Below are 21,990 nucleotides of genomic sequence, written 5' to 3'. Positions count from 1 at the left end.
ATACCAACACCCAAAATGGTGTTTGATGTTTACGAAAACGTGTTAGGTTCATTCGATACTAAATTGTCTTCAACGTTGCGAGAAGCCGCGCGGCAGGTTCCCTGAAGATTTTCGTCACCATTTGCCAAAATACGAAGCCTATGCTCCCTCCGTTCATTGAAGACCGTTTACTCAGAATCAGATCTTTGAAATCTTGATTAAAGACAATACATTTTCTGCGACGTTATTAATGAAAAAAAAAATCTGGTTTTGTAACACTAACAAAACCAATACATGTTTTGTTGCTCTTCTATGCTCCTAAAAAAAAAAATAGACCAAAGCGCAGTTCCTGTGTTATGTTAGCACAAACTATTCTGTATCCAACGCCGGTTGATCTGTCTATTTGCACTCTTGAACCTGGCATCCATTTTGTGCAAACTACCAGGCCCTCCCGGTGGCAGACAAACAAAAATATAGCCCCCCTCCCCCAGAAAAAAAAAAATCAAGATCATCAGCATGTGAATGGCAGTAAAGCCTGAGCTATTGCTAGTTCTCAAGTGCAGTGTGAAAGGGGAGAGCTGTAAATTATATTGCTGCAGAAGGCCCTCTCCATTGATGGACGTGTTGCGTGAACAGACCTCCTTGTGGGGAGACGCTGGGCCGACGCATGGCCAATCGGACACAATGGCGGTGAAACGGGCCAGAAAATACCATTCTACAAGGCGGAGGAATGTGTGACAGCAATGGGAGGGAGAGAGAGACAATTAGAGAGATTCCCAAAGTGAATACTCTCGGCAGTGAGACCATCATGAAGGCTTTGTCATAGAGTATAAGAGAGGCCTATAGTAGTTTTTTCCTCCTTAGTATGGAGTCTAACTAAGCAATATGTAGTACACCTACTTTTGAAATATGAACAAATTCTGTTTCTGTTAAGTGGTGGGAAGATACAAAGTTCAAATACCTTGTTACGGTCCTCAAGTATATTTTGATGCTAGCTATGTAGCAAAGCACCGTTTGTTTCTTTTGTTTTTTTTACATTATGTGTGTACCTGTAATGTGAATGGCCTTTGTAGTCATTGTTTGTCATACCATCCACAGTCATGGTTTCATAAAATTAAATCCAAACACCCTGCTCAACACATTCATAATACAAGGGGGGGGGGGGGGGGGGGGGGGGGGCTTTGCTCGTGAAAGTCGGGCGAAATTTGCCGTCGGAATCGCTAACGGACGCAAGGCGAGATCGGTCTAACAAAAAACAAATTTGAAATTTTTTTTTTTCGTACAAAAATTGTTATACGGCGCACACAATTTAAAAATGTTCAAAAAACGTATAAAATACGGTGAAAACGTACAAGTTGACAGGTATGCATTTGCTTTTCTGGCCAATAACAAAGACTAAAGACGGTGGGGTGCTAGGCACCCGGTGCAAGCATATCATGGCTGGTTCTGTTCTCACCGGAGTCATGAGAGGATTTGCGCGCAGGCAAGAGTTGCTGGAGGTCTACTCAATGGCGGCCAATCAGCTGCCAGTGAGAGAAAATGCGCCTGTGTGTGTGCGCGCACGCGCGCGCGCGCGTGTGTGTGTGTCACTGCCCGAGAGAGAGAGAGAGAGAGAGAGAGAGAGAGAGAGAGAGAGCGAGAGACAGAGCGAGAGAGAGAGAGAGTGAGAGAGAGGAGGGAAGGTGGGGGTGCATGTAAAAAACTTTTCTTTCTTGGGGGAGGGGTGTTTTGAGGAAAGCACGGCGGAGCGCGAAGCATATCAGTACAGACAGAGAGCGCGAGGGACAAAGGAGACTCGCGCGCAGCGGAGATACTTTTTGCAGCTTTTTTTTTTTTTTTTTTTTTTTTAACTTTTACTTAGATGGTCATTCGTGCACTGGCGCGGGGCTGGTCCGCGAACGCACCGCGGCCGTAAGTGCTTAAAGAGGAGAACTTTTGCCGGAGCGTGAGTTCATGCACTCTGCTTTTGCACCCACGCGTGACTTCATGACGTGTTTTCCGGGACCCTGCGAGGTATTTCTGTCCACTTTATAGCCTGTGAAGTTTGATGATGTGCTGCGGGAGGAAGGGTTCGAGTTAACCCCCAAGCATGAGATGTTGGTGCAGCGCGCTGGCACTGCTCTCGTGGGTGCTGCTGGCCTCGGATGCGCAGCTCATCTGCTGGCAGGCCATCCTGCGCTGCCACGACGAACCTGAGTGCGAGCTCGCCTATGGCCAGTACCAAGCCGCCTGTGAGGGCAACCTGCGGGGCACGAGGCGCCAGTGCCCCAGCCACTGCATCAACGCGCTGATCCGCCTCAACCGCACCCGCGGCGGGCCGGACCTGGAGAGCTGCGAGTGCGGCCAGGACTCCGTGTGTCTGGGGACCAAGCGCGCCATCGAGCCGTGTCTACCGCGCCGGTACCCGGACGATGGCGGCGGGGGGATCGGCTGTATGGAGGCCCGCCAACGTTGTGTGCAGGACAGCCACTGCCACGCTTCCCTGGAAGCCTACCTGTCCTACTGCGGGCAGCTGTTCAATGGACGCAAGTGCTCGGCCAAGTGCAAGGCCGCCATCCAGCAGATGTTGTACATCCCCGACGGCTTGCTGCTCAACCGCTGTGTTTGCGACGGCGAGGGGCGGCCCTTCTGCGAGGTGGTCAAGGAGAACATGAGCAAGCTTTGCTCCATGGGGGACCATCACGGCGTCATCTCAGACCAGCCGGAGGTGGACGACACGTACGAGGACGAGGACTATGACGCCAGACAGGACAGGGAAGACATTAACAGTGACCACTCTGCGGCTCCCCGGAGGTTGTCCACATTCGAGACGCTCCTGTTCCTCCCTCTGGGATGTATTTGGTTGTGAAACAGTTGGGATTTATTCCTTGACACATCAGGAGAGACACATCAGCTCCGTGACCAGCTGAAGGGGGGTTTAAAGCCGAGTCAGCTGGGCGAAGCGATGCAGGTTTTCACCCTCGGGCCGTGCAGTCAACACTTTGGATTATTTGAGATTGTCTTTAAAACCAGGGTTGACTAGAGGACAACTGGACTTCTTCATGGTTGAGGATGTTTACTTTCTAGGTTGGAGGGTCAAACCGTAATCTACACCAACGTATGGTCAAGGAACACGCAAACCTTCAAAAACTGCCACTTTAGGTTTCTTTCTCACAGTTGACTGGAGGGGGGCTTGACCCGGCTGAAGGATTCTGGCTTTTACCCCTGGTTCTTTGTGTCAACACTTTGGATTACAGAATTTGAGATTTGTTCTTAAAACTAAGGTTGACTAGAAGGAAACTGGACTTCTTCCTTACGGTTGAGAATGTTTGACTACCCAAATGGAGAGGCCAACCGTCTTTCTGCGCCAGGATATGGTGCAGAAACCTAAAAATCCGCAAGAACTGTCCGAGGACTTCTTCTCCCTAGTTGAGGGCTTTGACTTCTTTCCAATTGATTGACATCTCAGTTGAAAGGACTAGCAACTGCCAAAACCTTAAAGAACTGTCAATTTGGACTCCTTTATGGCAGAGGATGTCTTCTAGCCCAGCGTATGGCATAGGAACAGGACTTTGGTGCTGTTGCAGTCCGGTGACATCTTGAAAGTGCCAACCTTCCCTTCCTGTGAAATGGTATGCCGCAGAAACCGCCAAGAACTGGAACAACATTGGAACAACCGTCTTCTCCACCAGCATATGGCACAGTTACAACTTCAAGGCCCACCACTTCCTCTTTATGGTTGAAGAATGTTACTTCTTTGCCTTTAAGATGGGTCTCCATTGCAGGCGGCGGGGCCCAACCTTCCTCTCCACCAGTATTCTACAGAAACCTTCAGGAACCATCACTTAGGACTTCTTTATGGTTTAGAAAGTTTGACTTCTACATTGGAAAGACCAACCATGTTCTACACGAGGAAATGCTACAGAAACCTTCTCAAATATACTTTGGACTTTATCTGTCTTCTTCTTAGTCCGGCGGTGTCTCCATTGGGGGTTCAACCATCCTCCTCTACAGCAGTATTTGCCGTTGAAAAATTGAAGAACTGCAAACCGGACTAAAACCATTTGCCTCCCAAGGACATGATCGCGAGAACAAAACCATTATTTTTTTTGGATTGGATTTTGGTTTACAACACCACCTAGAACCCAAGACCCTGCGTCTTTTATCGGGACTCATTTCTTGTTTTGTCACCCTGCCAGACAACCTAACAACCCCTTAACCGGCTCCCCATTAGATGGACCTGGATGTAATCCAGTCGCCTTTTTCCAACAAATACATCACCGTGACCGCTGTGGACGACAACGGATTGAGGACACAGAGGATTGACCAAAAACCTTGAAGATTTGCAGAACCATCGCCTTGAACTCCTTGACGTGGGAAAACTGAAGGCCGACTTTCCAGACTCCTAAAATAAATCGCCAGGCATCGTCTACTCACGTGCGGCTCCCGTTTGTTTGCACTTGGTGTCAATGGTACTTGGAGTGTAGCTTCATTAAGACCTTAGACAAACACCGAGACTCGACCCGTCCCGGTCTGTTTACTCCCCTACTTTTGTTGCGGTAACCACACTTCAAATATTTGCGGAGGACAGGATCAAGTGCTTAAATTAACTGAAGCACCACTCTCCACACAACTTTTGTGCAGAAGACCCCCCCCAACTGCCCCCTCGGCCTATTTCCTCCCCTGCTAACCCCACCTTCTGTGTGAGATACTGTTATAGCGCTTTTCCTCTCAGAACACACCTTCCACCTTCCCCTAACTTCACACCGACACACTATTTTGTTACTGCTAACGCTTGTATGTTCGCACTATATTGCTTTGTTTTTTCAAAGCAGCATCGAAAAATGCTGTCTTGACAAAGTTAACTACAAATGTACCCTCACGGGTACCCTCGCATTGTTGTAAGCTACTCTGTATGGATATGTACCTTGAAAGTTGTTCCGACATTGAATTTATGAGGGGATGATATGAAATAACACGAAGGAATGCCATTTTGGGCTCTGCAAAATGTGATGGGCCAACCGGCTACATTTCTGAATCACATGCAAACTTTACAGCTCAAAATGTAACAGCTTCATTAAATGTGTAACTTTTTAATGCATTATTCACAACAGCTGAAGATATTTAGTGGGTTATACAAGTCTCAATGGGGACACTTCAATTTTGAATACTTCCAAGTAGAATTTTGATAACAGTATTTACTGTAACACTGCACAGCCGTCTGATATAACATTTACATTTTTGCGCAATTTACTGAAAAAAAAAAAATGGCCTGATTGTAAGTAAAAATAGTCATGCAGCCACTTGAAATTGTGCCACCATGAATTTTATGTGTTTAAATGTTAAATTATGAAGCCGGAAAATGAAGAAAATGTATATATATTGGACAGAATTATTACGATTATATGACGGAAGCCAGTGACATAAACAAGTGTAGCTTTGAAGCCATGTTTGATACTGTCGCATTTGTGTAATGGTGTGTTTTTGGAATAAAATGTTGAAAACGTGAGCTCCATGTCTTTTATAATCAAGAGAATAATGGCTTTTAGAGTGTACTCCAGACTTATTTGGTATTATTAAAACTATGTTAAAGAATTATTTTCTCTTGATTTTTTATTTTTTAAGACTTGATCTCAGGACAAGCAAATTTACTCAGAAACGGCACGTTTTAGTATTTTGCATGTGGATTATTTAAAATTTGACGCGTGGGACGTAAAATGTCCAATGACCCATCACACGTGTCCAAATCACACAGAAGTTTGAATCGTCGCAGCTTTAACTAACTTCTAACGGTATTCTTGAGCGAAAATGTTAGTGGAACAATAGCATTGTGATTAAACCCCCACATATTTCATCCTCTTGAAAGTCAATGCAACATTGAACAAAAGAAGCTGAAATACAGAAGAACGCAACCCCCCCTCAACACCCAACCCCCCCCACCTCCCCCTTTTTGATTTTTAGCCAGATTGTCTTGAGTCCAGGACTTTCGACCAACACTATGCATCATTCCTCCCAGACGACAGCCCTGCCCCTTTCCCCGTTTTCTGGGAGTAAAATCAAAACAAACACGAGCAGAGCGGCTTCGGGGCTAAATGTGCAAGTTGAGTGATGTGCGCAAGGGGAGGGGGGGGGGAAACAAGGGGGTTACACAGCTTTGCCACAGCCCATTTTCTAAATTATCCGCATTCAGCATTTCTCCCAAGCAAGTTCCCTTACCCTGCTATAACCCTCAATCGCGACCCCCGCGCTCTCTTCACCGGGCCAAAAAGGGAGGGACTCCCAGGATTTAGGAGGCTCTTGTCTCTCAGAGATACAATGTTCCATTCATGATAACCATCCAGCCGCAGTGAACGGCCGACCTGCTCTATGGTGTCAGTGCAAGGGGGCGGGGTTGAGTCAAGCCCCACTCCCCAAACCCCAGAGTCAGGTGTCACAAGTGAAACGTTTGGAAAACAGACGTCAGTGTTGTTTACAAAAAGTATTACACAAATGCTTCCCACCGGCCGATGCAAAATTATGAATGCCAATACTGTTTGTTTGCGCTGCAAAACGTGGGCTTAAAAGAACTTTTAATGGGGAATGAATGAAGATAAGCAAAACTATCTGTTGTTGGGTTCGTATCCAAATGGTAAACCTTAATACTCCACAACTCCGGGGTGTACTGAATCTTACAAAAGTTGTAATTTGCCCATACACATCTGTATGTAATCTTACACATTTTCGAACGGCTGCTGTCACGTGATCGGAAATCAGTTTAAAAAAAAAAAAGTTAACATGATGTTGCGGGTATTGTGACAGCTTGTGCGTGTGGGTGTGTTGTGCGCATGCGTGAGGAACACCGCGGAAGACACTCCCTCTTGTGTGTGTAGTCGGGCAACCGGGCTCCCCCTTTTCGACGAGTATCAATGCCTTCAAATATTTGCACTTTTTAGGATCGACTAAATCAGCGTGACTCAGACGCAGAAGGGTCCTGTGAAGGGCCCACATAGAAGAGCAGGATTGCCCAACCAGTTGCTGCACGACTCTTAAATTTCAATCTGGGAGACAGGTGAGCACCATTAGAGAACAAAACGGATGCCAAAACACAGCAGCGTGAGCCCCAAGCGACAAGTTCGCTGATGTTTATTCCAGAATCACACATCATGTTTTAGATTAAGAGACAGAACTTCAGGTTACTGTTATGACTTGATTTCATTTCCCACAATAATGCCACTCCTGGGCATCTTTTAAACACTTCAATATTCTCCCGCATGTGTTTGTAATTCGCCAACTCCAGCCGGGAACAAAGCCTTCCAGTGGGATGCTCGTAGTCTCAAAACACTGGTTGACCAAGTTTGTCTTGACCAAGATCCAACCATAATATGGACTGTTTGATTTTCTAAGTTGAACTTGGTGCGACTAGTAAATTGATATTCTATTGTGGTATTCCTGAAAAACAATGTCACATTTTTTCCATACCAGGTCAACAACCATACACCAGGACTATGCTAGGTGGAGGAAATTGAGTGTCCAAATGTTTAGGGGCCCGTTTTCAAATAAAAACATATACCATTTGAAAATAAGTGAGTAGTTTGAGTCTATTTAATAGTATCTTATTTAGCATTTCATTTTTTTTAGAGTAGTTATGATGAGAGAATTTCTTGTAGGGAAATATTTGGGTCTCGGGAGTGCCTGTCCACAATGTATAGCGGTGCCCTTTGTTGTCATAGTAACAAAAGCCACACTCTGCAGCGGAGGGGGTGAGGGGTGGCTCATGTGTGACCGGACCACCCCCTCAAAACGGGCAAATTTCTTCTTAGGCCTACAAAGTGGGTGAAAAGCGTCCTGCAAGCCTTGAAAGTAGTTTGGGGTGGCTTTAAAATGAGAAACCGTTTATTATAGTGCATGGAATTTTGAAAAAGGAAGGCATTTTATTTTGTCTGCATTATTTCCTATTTGTTTGTTTTTTTCCCCCACTGCACTTCAGAGAACCTACAATAAACCATTTGAATCCAAAACTACGGCTACATTTCCCTGACATTTGTAAATCGCTCACCATGTTTTGAGAACTTTTTATGACCACTTGAGGTTATCACAGTGCAAAGGTGTCAACTCCTTGACAACTGTCAGGGAGGCAAAGCGGAAGGGCAAGAGGGCAAAACAAAGAAGCGAACACAAGCCTTAGCTTTTCCAAGTGCGGCTCTCATGTGAAATATTCACATTCGGTGTCGCCGTTTGTTCCGCAGTCTCGCGTATGAATCATATAATTATAAAATGTCCTTACTCTCCCTTGGTGAGCCTTCCTGTCTCTCTCCTCCCCCTTCGTGGACGTGATCCAGCTGTGCCTGATGATGATGACGCTCCCGAGGCCCTGGCTGCCGGCTCCCTTTTCACAACTTCTGGACAAAGACAAGCATTGGCTTGGCTGGGCGCTGTGGACAAAACGTCTCCAACAGCCATTTTATTTCCCACCCGGCTTCTTCTCCTTTTAATAAATACATGGTAATTATTAAAATGACAGCTGCGTCAACATTCAAAACACAAAATTAAACAACAGAGCAGTGAGCAGGTGCTGCCAACATACATATTTATACTTGATCCTTTTTCTTTTCCCCTGAAAATTAAAGCTCTTTTGGAATATTACAGCATGTGTTTGAAATGAAAACAGCATGCCCAGACCTCCAACGGTGAGGATTATCAGTCTAAAGTCTCTCGTTTAGGGCCAGTTCGTCCTGTGTGTGTGTCGGCGTCACACAGCCATGCGTGCGTGCGCGCGCGCACACACACGCAGTGACCGCGGCGCTGGTCAAACCTGCAGCTCGAGAGTAAACAGGGCCTGGGCCGCACCTCTTCAGCTCTTCTTTCATGGTGGTGGGAATGGCGTCCATCAGTGGAGAGGACATGGCGAGCCTGCGGTCAGGCCACAGTGGGGGCGTGCGAAGGGGGAAGGGGGGGGGGGGGGGGTGAACGACAGTGGAGACTCTCAAGTCAACTGAAGTACAATTTGGAATCACATTTTCGGAAAAAAGACTCAAAGCATTGTTGTTTTTTTTTCACATTTGGCATCTTTCCTGCCTGCTCAGTGGGGTTTAGGTATGTGAGGAGACTCAATTAAAAACAAAAATTACAGTAGTATGCTTTACCAAAAAAAAAAAAAAAGGGCTCAACTTTTTTTCCAGAACTCTTCCAAAATGTGCCACATATTTTGTGCAACTTCATTTCAGTCAGCATCTTAATGATTAACTACATAAGTGTGTTTTGCATTTTTTTTTTTGGTTTTTGTTCCGTCACCACAAAAGGGTACCAGTGATGATGAAGGTGGTGATAGCCGTAGACTAGGAAAAGGGACTTATTGCGACCATAGCGGTGTTTTTATGAAGACAGTCAACTCTCAAGTGAGTTAATGTCTTTGTTTTAACAGGCGACAACGTCTGAGTGAGCAACTGAAGGCCACCACGAGTGTACAGTATTTCACTTATTCTTTGTTTTTTGCGCTGTTTTCTGATGTCACCACAAAAGGCCAGTGATTTTCATGAATCGCAAATAAAGTCGCAAAATACTTGCGTGACATCACATTGTCTTGTGTTGCTGGGCCTTTCTGTCTGCAAATGAAGTTCCGAATGGATAAATAAAGTGATTTGATTTGATTTGAATTGAATTGCGCTGGTGCGACTTTAGCTCCGATTCCATCTGTTTACACTGCAATGACGCACATTTCAACTGTGCCATCGGCAGTAAAAAAAAAACAAAAAAAAAGTTACTTGAACCATGTAAATCCAGCCTTAAAGATTAAGTGTTGTAAACTTTTTTTTTTTTTTTTTTTTTGGTGGGTTCCACAGTATGTAAGCTCAAAAACAAGTGTGTTGCAGTATTTAACCAGCTTGACAAGCGCCGCACTCTCAACCTGCTAGCTCACCGACAGCAACAACCAAAACATTGAGCACTTCTGGCAAAGCCAAGCCCACAAGTGTGGAAGGTGAGGCGGGGAGGCAGGTTTGATTTGGCGTGGAGCACAGAGCTTCATTGCAGTGAAGACTTTGGCTGTCCAAGGTCCAAGCCAGCTGGTTTCCCACCGTGGCCCTCGGGTTTACTGCACACAGCATGCTGACAGGAGAGAAAGGACCAATTATATTAATATTTACTGTCAATTGTAATTAACACGACAATGGGACACCTTCAAAGATATCCAACACTTGCATATTGTATACATGATTTTTTTTTTTTTTTTTTGGTCTACATTCATTGAAAAATGTAGCAAAATATTGAGAAAAGCTGACATCTAGCAGTATGGACAAATAGTAGTTAGCGGTAATTGTGTCGAAAATGGGAAGTAGCATTTTTTTTTTTGGTGGTCTGTATCTACAAAGCAAGGCCCATAAATGTATGTTAGATAAGTTTGGTGTGACAAACGCGATTTTAAGACTATCCCGCATCTTTGGGATGAACTAGGAACAGTGGAGCGTGACCTCCATATTTGATTCCATTTTCACTCCGTATAGGTCGAATGAGCATATATCTCAATACTTTTATATTCCTAGCGTACGTGCTATATGTGTACACGCTCCTAGCGAGACATAGTCGTTTGTCGACACCGCAGTGGCTGCCGTTGGCTCTATGCCAGCCTGTGGCTAGCTGCCACCGTGTGGTTTTTATTAAAATAACTTCAGCGGGAATAAGGAGAAGCCATGTACTTTGGGAAATTTGAGCCGCCTCACCAGTGAATCTGCCCCAAAAAAAAAAAATCTATAACTCCGCAGGAATTTCTCGCTAAGCACAGGATATTGTCCAGGCTTTAAGAATCCCCTATTCATCTCGGAGAAAAGCATTGGAAGGAGTTGTATGTAGGTTATGATCTGGATCAAGTGTATCACTAATAGCACATTTTTCGCATACCGTAAATTAGTTCGGCTTATTTAGGTTTGAATTAACATGCATAAATGTAATGGTGAGGTTGAGAATGAAGGATGTGTGAAAAGAGTTATGTTCTGCTCATCTCAGTTTCAGGTGTTTTTTTTTTTATTTTTTTTAATTATACTTTACATTGTTGGGGGGGGGGGGCAGACTATACCACTAACTGATTACAGCTGAAGACCACTTAGGCAGTGTATGTGTGCCAATAATTTGGCATAATTTGAGCATTTTGAAGACTTTTAAGTGAAAAATCAGCAAAGGCTAGATTGCTGGATGCCTCTAAAGTTTATTCTGAGCAATTTTCCTGTGGTGTGGCGTGTTTTAAGAGTGATTTTCCTCCCAGAACACCGCAATGTAGTATAAAACGAAGTTAGCTTAGCATCTTCAATTTCTTCTTCGAATGCTACACTTTGTTAGATTAGAGTCCCACTGGCTATGTGCTGCCTCTACCAGGTCAGTCTTGGCACTACAACAAAGATCATTTAGCACAAGTGTGCTTTGTCAGTCATCCAGAGTATATTACACACTACAAGAGCAGTCAAAAGTTACAAATCGCCATGTATGTCTCCTCACTTTTTGGCAACACGATACTCACAGCTTCTGACGGAGTCTGCTAGGGGCTCCCGATCCAGCGAGGCGTCCCTCTGAGTCTCCTGCATCTGGAACCAATAAAAGTCTGACATCAGTAGATATCAGTAGACATATCAGGAATAATATGACAAATATAAATTATGCTAATAGTATACTAAAATTCACCGTTCCGCACGTACTTTTGTTTTAAGATTACCATTCGGTTCACATTGGGTACCGTAGGCGTTCTCATTGAAAAAAACTGTGCTTTTTTAAAATTTTGTGTACAGTAACACATTTATTTGCTTTTAAAAACTGCATTAAGTTCTCCAATAAACAAGACCTTCTCAAAGTATATAAACAACACCTTTAAACATTTTTTGTTATGGTTTCTTTTTAAGAAAGGACAACAATAGTTTGTCTTCTTTTTAGGAAAACAAATGATGCAGATAAGTGCAATAGACAGTTAAGTGAATGCTTCTTATCATGTGGGATATGTTATGTATGCTAGTCCGACCCGCACTAAGTGAAAATACACAATCTGGAGACCAAATATAAAAAAATGAAAATAAATTAATAATAATAATAATAATAAAAATGAATACTTATGCACGCTTTAAACCCATTCAAACATACATAAACACAAACGTATTAAAAAAAACTTTTAGAAATATTCTTTAGCATATGTTTTCACACTCACACACTTCTCCAAATAAAATGAGATTCCAGAGGCAGACGTACTAACCATTACCACACCGTGCAACAGAAAATAAAATGAAATGTGAATTTTTGGACTGAGTACGTTACCTGAGTACAAAACACCCTCACCTTGATGTTCTTCTTGAGGTACTCTGCTCTGCTCATGAGGCTTTTAATCTGGAAAAAGGAAAAAGACGTGCCACATTTGAAAAAGAAAAATTAATTGATGTCATTTTTGTCAGCTTTGCAAGTTTTTTTTTTGGGTTGGAAATGCCCAGGTGGACTTTTTTCTAGCTATTATTTTTGGTTCGAAATGCCTAGCGGCACGAGATGAGCTGTTTTCTCATTAATAATCAATATGTCAATAAGCTCTGCTCCGACTGTTCTCCCTGGCGCCAAATTCAGGTCTGCAAGTCTGCGTCCTGCAAAGGCTCTTACATGCAAATGGCAAACAGTGTAGATGTCCAACGTAAACCATGACATAAACTCAGTTTGACCTATGCTATACATAAAACACGCCGGAATAACTGATTTTGATGTCATGTGGTCTTTCAGGAATTTTTGGCAGCTGATACAATCTAATATTAAAAAAAAAACTGACCATTTGTATTATTTGAAGGAAATAAAACGTAGTCACAGAGAAAATGGCGGGTCACAAAAGACAATGAATCCGTCCTAAGTAGAACAATGAGCCCGAGCCAGACACAACTCAACCCCCGGCAGGATATGAAAGAGGCAGGAACATATTGTGTGTGGTGGACATAATGAAAGCTGGCATTCAGTTGCATTATGGGTAGCATACACTGTTTTTCTGACCTGTACTCGGCAGCGAAAAAACAGGATGTCTGACTCTGCGCTGCAGCGGTGTGGAATGTGAGTTATTATTTTTTTTAACTCTCCGGTGAGACCTCCAAGCTCTCGGAAGTGCAGAGCCAAAATTTGCTCGAGTAGGGAAATTGGGATAACATTTCAGAAGGGACACGTGTGCTTTTAGGCTCGGGGGCCACGGATGAGGAAAAAGTAACACAGAGTTTTGCTTGTGCACTGCTACACAATGCGAAGACCTCCGTGGTTAGTTTCCATACTCTCCCTTAAAACGTAGCGATCTGGCGCGGAAAATTAGCATTGTGACCGCAGTTTTTTTGGTACCCTGCCCTCGAACCGCAAGCCTTTAATCAGCGCGTGCAATAAAGATGGAGGAATTTTTCACTGGGTGCACTTTCCTGATGCTTGAGTTACCATCGTGACATTGAATTCGTTTACACAAGATACATCGTGATTAGGCTTCCAGTCAACAATAGATGGAGGCTACTCGGACTCCTGGTGCTCCTTTGTTAGAGCTGGGCTCGGGTTATAGTCGAAAATGTTTGTGGTTGTGTGCGTTTACACTGTTCCACATTATTATGTAAAGAGGGTTTGGTTAAATAAACATTTGAGGGTTTTTTTTTTTTTCCTAGGGATGTTTTTGCTCATGTTGTTTCTGCTGTCTCTTTAAACCATTGATATTAATCTCAAGACAGTTAGCAAAATAGTTTCCCAGTTAAGCCTAATTAAAGAAAATTAGGTTGCTTCGCATTATAAAGCAAGGGGAAAAGAGAGGTAAGAGAGTTTCTTGAAAAGTGAACAAAAAAGACAAGAAAAAGCATCATACTTTTACATCATCATATGTGCGAGACTCCGAAAGCTAACAGAGAGCAGCGGTTAAAAAGGCAATTGGTGAGTAGCAAGTACGTATTTGAAGCTCTGACGTGCAACATTTTTTTTGTGTAAATTCAGAGGAGTATATTGATACTTTTTTTTTTTTTTTTCCCCATGGCTCGCATAGGTCGTTGCCATGATGGCAAGACTCACCTCGCCGTGGAGCAGCTCTCGTCGGCGGCCCTGCGGCTCAGCTGGGAGGGACAAAAGAGAGAGAATAATGAGCACATTGTTGCACTATTGGAACGGTCCACCTCACCACCTGCCAGAATTCGAATGGCGACGCCCCATCTTTTCGTTATCCACAACAAACGAAGAAGTAGCCTTCGAACCAACATAAACAGAAAACTTTTTTCCCACAATCCTTTTGCTATTACCTCAGCCTTGGGTGACATTCTAGTATTCTCAAGTTGGGATGTAGCAAATGATCAAATAATTAGTTCATTATTGCTGGAAAACTCACATTTTGGCAATCACTTGTACCCTGTTGTATAATTTTTAGGGGTCCGCCAACACGGCCACCCACAGAATAGTAGCACTCTTTGGAAAGTTAGAAAAAAATAGCCAAAAATATATTTTTTTTCAAGAATATGTTCTATGCAGGCCCACTAGTTGAAACACGGCATTCTGATTAATACTGCGTTTGTGGAATATGATTAAGCAGCAAAATCCACCCCTTTTTAGCCATCCCTTGGGGCGGCCATTTTGTCACTTCTCTCAACTGAAAATGACATCACAACTACTAACACGGCTGACCTGTTTTCTGAAGCTGAGCCATGATCGGTCGTCACCTGAGCCCTGAGCAGTTGTGATGTCATTTTCAGTCGACGGAAGTGACAAAATGGCCGACCCGAGAGATGGCTAAAAACGGTGGATTAACACTTATTCCACAAACGGAATATTTATCAGAATGCCTTGTTTCAACTAGTGGGCTTGCATAGAACATATTCTTGAAAAAAAAAAATGCTTGGGTTGACTTTCACTTTAAGGCCACGTGAAAATAAAAAAGGATATATATGGAAAATGTACATTTTAATTGATTGAACTTGCCAAGAGTTTTGCTACTGCTTCCACATAAAAGTGAGTCACAGATGGCCACCGAGCGGGTTCGGTATGCTCTCCTATGTCATATTTTGAGCATCTATCATCATTTAAAAGTGGAAATCAGCGGTATGTTCGCATGTGGTTAGCTCTCCTTTAAAAGCATCTTGATTGGGAAGAGTGAGCTCTGGCTGTCTGGCCGCTTCAAGCTCTCATCAGCGGAAGATAAAGCATCTTGTGTGTTTGCAGCAAGGCCTAAATGGGAAGCAGATGGCGGGGCTCCCGTAGCGCACGCAGGGGCCCTGGCAGACGCTGGGTCCCATCATGTCGGCTCCAAAAAGTGGAATCGCTCTCACACGAGGGTGCATGAGCTCATTGCCTCATGCGAGGACACACAGTGAATGGCCTTCTGTGTTGCCTGACGGCCTCGCCTACTCGCTCACTCACCTTGCCTCCATCTTTATGAGCGCAACCGTGCGCAAATACGCCAGCGTCTGACGTGATGCTTTCCTAGGTTCCTAATTTACTGAAGGATTACACTCGGGATTGAATTTATCAGTCGACAAGTCCACGTTACTGTGCCACATCGACATTAAAGCATGAATTTTGAGGAGTTAACATCACCTTTCTGCATCGTATTGTGTTTTAGGCGTTTTCAGCCAAGAGTGGACCCAATCTGAGAGATAATTGTGAGCGAACAAACATATAGTCAGAACCAATATGGTGGTGACGCAGCAAGAGAAGAAGCACAACATAGGTCCTTGCGCTTGTCCATGCCAAGACGGTCCGCTTTTCAGAAAGGTAATTTTCCTATGGAAATTTGGGGAATAAATCGAATTGATTGTAAGTGTCGTTTGTAAACTGAGGTTCCACAGCACCTGCGAGCGCCAACAGGAGCTCTCCTAAGCAATTCTGGTATCCGTCCAAGACCTCGTTGTCGTCGACTCCGCTTTGCTCCTGCAGCACAAAACGGCAAGACAAACACGCGATTTATCGACAGATTTGTGTCTGCAGATTGAATGTTTTTGTCTTTTTTTAAAGGACTAATTAAGACTACTTTGATGTAGGACTGTTTGGTTTCATATAACAGCTATTAGTGCCCAAATTAAATCACTTAAAAGGGGATATATATTTTCTGACATTCTCTCAGTTTAATCAATGCACAATGTAACCAATATTTTACATTTTTGCTTTACAAAACATGAATTTATTTTAATTTACTTGCCTCACACACTTACTTTTGGCACATTATTTAAGATCTCGCATTCATTCAAGATGACCGCTTGTGGAGAGCGACGTGCTCAATCTTTTAATAGCTTTTGTGATACACAATATATAGTAAGTGCCAGACTTACACACAAAAAAATTGTCAAATTATTTAGACATTTTTCCTGTGACAATACATTGAGTCCTGCTTATCACAGGGAATAGGGACTGGGCCGGCCCACGAAAAGCGAAAATCCACAATTGACACCCATTGAAATGCAACAGGATTTTTTTTTTTAAACCCCAAAAATTTCTGCTAAAAATTCAATGTGCGTTTTGAAAAAAATTTTTTTTTTCAAATCTCTCAAATATTACTTACCGGTATATTCAAAAATATAAACACTGCTTCATACAGCACAAGCCAGTCCATGTCATGGATAAAAAGTGCGCACAAATAATTACAGTAGGCTAATATTAGGTTCACTCCAAATTTTTGTGGTTACCTAAAATAGTGTGTGCAGACATGGTTGACAAAAATATGAATAATAATTAAGTCAACAAAGCACAAAAAAATCAACCCAAAAGTGATTACAGCCAAATGCAACCATTCAATTTTGTATCATGCCTTCCTGCCATGTCTGACCTTAGCGATGGCGACCGAGGCCATCTCCAGCGCCGCCAGCAAGCGTGGTTGCTCCCGAGACATTTCTGCAAGGGGAAATTGAAAAAGGTCCACAGTCGGGTCCATAAATATTGGGACAATGACACAATTCCCATCTTTCTTTGCATTTAACACCACCACAACGGTACTTGTATTTGAAATGAACAAACAACAATTCCCACTTACCGGTACATTCACACCTAAGGATAAATTAGAGTGTTCATTTGGTAAAGCCAGAGTGCCTGGAGTAAACACCGGACGGCCTGAGTCGGGATTCAAATCCAGAACCCTTTCGACTCTAAGACACCAATCACTACCCCACCACGCTGCTGATTCGCATCTATTTGAGGACTAGAATGCGTGTTCCACAGATCTGTGAGGTTTTGTACCTCGGAGGATGTCCGTGGACGTGCGCGCTTCCTCGAAGATGAGCTTGTTGTCCGAGGCTACCAGGGCCTTAAGCTCTTCCGCTCGGGACGCGTACTCACGGACCTGCAGGGACATTCATACAATACGCTATGTGTGGTTCCCATTCAGAAGAGACACACAAGAGCAGTGGTGGGCGAAGCAAGGTCCGCGCGCCACATACAGCCCCCCCAGTTCTTTATCGATATAATACGGCTCAACAAGCATTTAGGTTATCAACAGTCAATATTTGATGCATAGAACACACTGATGTACTGTATCGAAATAAATACATATGCAACATACCGATTATACATAAGATAATATTTTATATACAGGTATTAATTGCAATTTCCCCACTAAAATTTTGATTAAAATATATTTATTCATTTTTGAATATTTTTTTTTAATTTATTTATTTCATTAAATTAGTCAACTGATTTATTGAAAATAAATTGTAAATAGACAATTTCATATTAATGTAACTTATTTTTTTATTTTGTTGAATTGTTTAATGAATTATAATTAAATTCAAAACAATAACAATGAGAATGGATACTTCTTTTTTACAACTGATTTATTTACTTGAAAAAAATAAAGTGTAACTAAAATAAATAATTTGATTATTATCGATTAAATAATTGGTGTATTCAATATAGAGAAGAATGTGATTCACACAATATTAAAAGGGGGAATATTCTTTGGCCTACCTTTTGCCTGAGGACATCTTTACGCTGTCGGTCCGTCTCATCTGCAGGAGAAAAGACAAAGTGATTTTCTTACATTCAAGTATGTCTAACATGGTGCTTAGACGGGAAATGTGCATATGCTCTTACAGTAAATAGCAGGGACAAAGTGCTCCAGGGCACTGCAGTATAACGACAGCGCGACGGACCTCTCGCCACCCTGGTCCTTCTGGACGGCCTGTAGGACCAGTTCTTTCTGACGGGAGGCAGAAAATGGGGCGTGACGCCGCCGTGAACATGACACCGACTCTTCGTAAGTCTCTTACCGCTTTCCCCAAGCTCTCGGCACTTGGCATGTGCTCCATGTCCACAAAGGGGTGCGTGAAGAACTCTGCAAAGGTGATCCGGGCATCCGGATTCCTCTCTAGGAGACGCAGGAGGAGGTCCCGGCAGTGCTTGGAGACCCTGGCCCCGGGAGGGAGCTGATGAACAACAACGTGACCTTATTATGTTGCTGTCAATCCGCAAAGGCCACAACGGATTTGAAAGGTCAAAAGATTGTTGCCAAAAAAAACACCACCACTGCTTTGCATCCGAGGGTGACCTTAACAGATGAATTCCAATGGAATTCTTCGGTAAAGGGCCTAAACCTTGTATTGTTATCTAAAAATGTTTTGATTATTTATTTATTTTAGGAAATACCAAAATACCACAACAATAAACTTATCGTATTGCATGAGTCGAACACGGCAAAAAGTGCCCCTTTAGCGAGCGAAGTGGGCCACCTAGTGGATTTAAAATGAACCAAAAGATGGATCAAATCAAATCATAATTATTGTACCTCTGAAGCTTGATCACTTACCTCAATGGGCTGGTTACTTCGAATCTTGTCTTCCAATTCTGAATACGACCTTGAGGCAAAAGGGGCCCGTCCAAACAGTGTCTCTACAGTCACACAAGCAACATAAGAGTGGATAGCACCATACAAAAGGATCATACGCATTTTGAATGTCACGCAACCTTGCGCTCATTGAATTTATTTATATTTTCCGTAATATGTGTTTACTTAATTTTATTTGATTTATTGGGATGGATTTATTGTACTGTGTATTTCCTACTTAAATTAATTTTGTATTTCTAATTATTATGTATTCAATTTTCTTAAATAATTTTGATTTTGTAATTACCGGTAATTTTCACTTCATTTTTTATTTTTTTTTAATATAATGTATTTTGGGCGGATTTTATTTGGTTAGGAAGTGGAGCTCTTAGCAGAGCTAGACTAGAAACCTAAAAACAAATGCGTTGTATCTATTCTTTTAAAAATTATTTCGTATTTGTATTTGATCTTTTTTCCTTTTTTTTTAAATTTCATTGAATGTATTTGTTTTACATTTCTCTTTTTCTTAATTTTAGTTAATCTATTTTTACATTTCTTTTATTTATTTTTTATCCAAAGCTCTTTTAAACAGAGATTCCTACAAACACAAATTTTGTGCACATTTAAATGTTTTTTTTTTTTACTTCATTTATTTATATTTGTATTCTTTAATTTTATTTTGTCTCACTATAGAGTTTGTAGTTTAAAAAAACAATTTTTGTCATATACTGCATGTGAAAACTGTCTATATGACCTGATAGTACTATTAGTAGTATTTTAAAACACCCCGCACCTGTAGAGGCAGAGGGCTCCTGTCAATCATTTGCCGTACAAATAGAGGCACCCACCAGCCTTGGTTTCCTTGGCCAGATTAATTACCTCCAATTAGCAACAAATGTTTTTTTTTGTTTTTTTTAAATGAAATGGGCCGATCTGGTAACAAGACAAGAGTAAATATATATAACGCGGTAGCATCCGTGGCTAAGATCGGCTCGTTTACCGGGCACATTTGTAAAGTGCATGTCTCAAGTATGTTCACATTAGCGAGGGGCGTGGCTTGTCAGAGATGAAGGTTTGGGCAGTTTTGAAACTGCAAACCCCCCCCTTTAAATGTAAGTTTCCAATGATCTCCTTGATATCTCCCATTGTCTTGAATGATCTCAATACTCACCGTAAAGAATGACTCCCACGGACCAGAGATCCACTCTGGAGTCATACTGGCGCCGACACACCATCTCAGGGGCCATATACAAAGGAGAGCCTCTCAGCACGCTCTTCTCGTCCCATGGTGACATGTACTGGGCGAAGCCAAAGTCTGACATTGAATCACAATGCAGCAGCCGATACAGTCAGAAGCAGGATTTAACACTAAACAAAATAATTATTTGACTTGCCATTTATTCATGAACCCCCCAAAAAAAGAAAAAAGAAAAGATAGGAATATGTCTGTTCGGAACTTCTTTTTTTTCTTACCTGCTAATTTGAGGACTGAGCCACATAATAAAATGTTCTGCGGTTTCAAATCCAAGTGGGAGATATTTTGGTCGTGTAAGAACTGGAGAGCACAGGCTGTGGGTGTAAGCAACATACATTGTCCACATGGAAATTCCACATTTAAATAAAAGGACCTAAGATGAGTCACCTGACCTATCTGTTGCAGAAAACGCCGGGCAACTCCCTCTGGCAAGATCCGACGACTGCGGATGAAACGGGACAGATCCCCACCGGAACACCATTCCAGGATCAGATAGATGTTCTCAGAATCCCACTGTTGGTAACACAACAAAATTATTCATTTGTAGGATGTTTTTGTAGGATACCGTCAAATTATCATTTTCGGAATTAAAAATAAAAAAAGATCATAGAGATATTGTTTGCCGATATTGTCTTCCCCTACTTGGACAGGCTTAAATTCACCCACAACCCTAATGAAGACAAGCACTACAGAAAACGGATGAATGGATAGTTGACAAAGTGAGCTCACCACAAAGTCTTTCAGCTGGACAATATGAGGGTGACGCACGGTCTTGAGGATCTCAATCTCCGTGAGCAGGTTCTCTGTGGACGCTTTGTTCAGTGTCTTCTTGGCGACCACTTTCACAGCCACCGCTTCTCGACTATCCCCCTACGCGGTCCGTGAGAAACGTACACCATTTTGTGTCAGGGATGAGGCAAAGGCGAGTAAGAGGACTCAATTTGGCGGCAATGTCACACCTTTCTGTAGGCCTTATAGACTGTGGCATATGTTCCACTACCCAGTCGCTCTGTCAGGATGAAGTCATCTAGTTTTGGAGGGGCGAAGCTGGACGACGAAGCCATGCTGAACCAGCAGGTCTTGGCTTCATTGTAAAATCAATATAAGGATGTATAAGGATAGGTGATGGGGCCTGTCTTTAAATAACTGCAAAATATTTGTGGCTTGGAGGCACATACCCCGGGTCAAAAGGCTCCAACTTGTGGATAACTCACTGATTTTGCAACTCAGAAAAAGGCACCATGTCTTTGGTAAACTCACCATACATTCTTATCTGTTTTATTGTTATTGATGATTAACGGTCATGAGGACAACCCCTATCAACAGGAAGTGAACTGATTAATACGATCAAATTAATCCAACCATTAAAAACGGGTGGATTAACAAGGCAGACAGATGAGGACGAAAAAAAACTGTTTTCGTTTACTATACAGTACTACGGTTTATTATACTACCAACATAATCAAGTTCTAGCTAGCGGCACAATCGAGGACTGTAAAAACACATGACAGTTGGCAGTCAACCCTCCGTCAGACGAATAGTAACGTTATAATTCAAACTGCGTTCAAAATGCCACTTTATCGCCTACCTTTATAGTAGTTAATCCATGAGGAATCCAAGAAGAACTGTGCAGAAAGGTGATTGTTTACATCGCTGTCAGTCGGTGGCGGCGCACGCACGCTTCCCTTTGGCTGCAGTGGTCACGTGACCTGGAACCTCATATAATCTGTCACACCGCCTTCTATCGTTTGGATACTGTTACTGCACTGCACCTGCTAGATAGCGGTCGTGTTTTTATAACAATTTACAAAATACAAAAATTGAAAGAAAAACAACACATTTATAAAATATCACAAAAACAAACAATATGAATAGATAATATATACATTTAGATAGGTCTCCTGCTTGAAAAAATTAAGTGCTTATGAGGGATAATGGTAGTTTTGGAAACAATTCAGACCTCTCCCCTCAAAAGAATCGTGTCTAAAATAAATAAAAAAGAAATATAATAATAATAATAATAATAATAATAATAATAATA

The 21,990-nt window shown here is 42.5% G+C and overlaps 2 protein-coding genes and 1 long non-coding RNA gene across 5 annotated transcripts; 2 read left to right on the top strand and 1 right to left on the bottom strand.

The window, feature by feature from the left end:
- The first annotated feature begins 1,823 nt into the window (after nucleotides 1–1,823).
- Nucleotides 1,824–5,467, top strand: LOC147149626 (growth arrest-specific protein 1). The gene has a single exon (XM_086027050.1). The coding sequence runs from the start codon at nucleotides 2,069–2,071 to the stop codon at nucleotides 2,825–2,827; it is 759 nt and encodes a 252-aa protein (XP_085883176.1). The 5' UTR covers nucleotides 1,824–2,068; the 3' UTR covers nucleotides 2,828–5,467.
- A 1,294-nt stretch (nucleotides 5,468–6,761) lies between these two features.
- On the top strand, nucleotides 6,762–9,448 carry LOC147149625 (uncharacterized). The gene is made up of 3 exons (XR_015086288.1): nucleotides 6,762–7,006; nucleotides 8,277–8,439; nucleotides 9,359–9,448. It is a non-coding gene; the product is annotated as an uncharacterized LOC147149625 (long non-coding RNA).
- Nucleotides 8,359–21,680, bottom strand: ulk3 (unc-51 like kinase 3). 3 transcript variants are annotated; one of them, XM_086026638.1, is made up of 18 exons: nucleotides 21,538–21,679; nucleotides 21,128–21,265; nucleotides 20,909–21,033; nucleotides 20,679–20,819; nucleotides 20,342–20,462; nucleotides 20,168–20,263; nucleotides 19,866–20,009; nucleotides 18,677–18,759; nucleotides 18,141–18,296; nucleotides 17,965–18,070; nucleotides 17,839–17,879; nucleotides 17,113–17,215; nucleotides 16,706–16,770; nucleotides 15,735–15,813; nucleotides 13,969–14,009; nucleotides 12,247–12,294; nucleotides 11,444–11,507; nucleotides 8,359–10,041 (listed from the first exon to the last, which is right to left on the bottom strand). In XM_086026638.1, exons 2-18 carry the CDS (start codon nucleotides 21,210–21,212, stop codon nucleotides 10,025–10,027), a joined length of 1,515 nt encoding a protein of 504 aa, XP_085882764.1. In that variant the 5' UTR covers nucleotides 21,213–21,265; nucleotides 21,538–21,679; the 3' UTR covers nucleotides 8,359–10,024. The 3 variants fall into 3 exon arrangements, with proteins under 3 accessions (XP_085882764.1, XP_085882765.1, XP_085882766.1); XM_086026639.1 differs by lacking the exon at nucleotides 21,128–21,265 and having other exon boundaries at nucleotides 21,538–21,680; XM_086026640.1 differs by lacking the exons at nucleotides 21,128–21,265; nucleotides 21,538–21,679 and having other exon boundaries at nucleotides 20,909–21,119.
- Nucleotides 21,681–21,990: the final 310 nt, after the last annotated feature.

The sequence above is a fragment of the Filicampus tigris genome, chromosome 3, assembly GCF_054856515.1.
Source record: "Filicampus tigris isolate MCC_2025a chromosome 3, RoL_Ftig_1.0, whole genome shotgun sequence".
NCBI classification, from domain to species: domain Eukaryota; kingdom Metazoa; phylum Chordata; class Actinopteri; order Syngnathiformes; family Syngnathidae; genus Filicampus; species Filicampus tigris.
Note: the sequence above shows the minus strand (reverse complement) of the source record. Positions and strands in the feature narration are given on the sequence as shown.

Bases quoted from the DNA above. Each gene is read 5' to 3' on its own strand.
- LOC147149626 (XM_086027050.1), top strand. From the start codon at position 2,069: ATGAGATGTTGGTGCAGCGCGCTGGCACTGCTCTCGTGGGTGCTGCTG.
- ulk3 (XM_086026638.1), bottom strand. From the start codon at position 21,212: ATGGTGAGTTTACCAAAGACATGGTGCCTTTTTCTGAGTTGCAAAATC. The intron at 18,760-19,865 runs GTGAGTATTGAG...GTGTGACTGTAG, and splicing joins CGTGGGAGTCATTCTTTACG to AGACACTGTTTGGACGGGCC. The intron at 18,071-18,140 runs GTAAGAGACTTA...GCCTCCCGTCAG, and splicing joins CCGAGAGCTTGGGGAAAGCG to AAAGAACTGGTCCTACAGGC.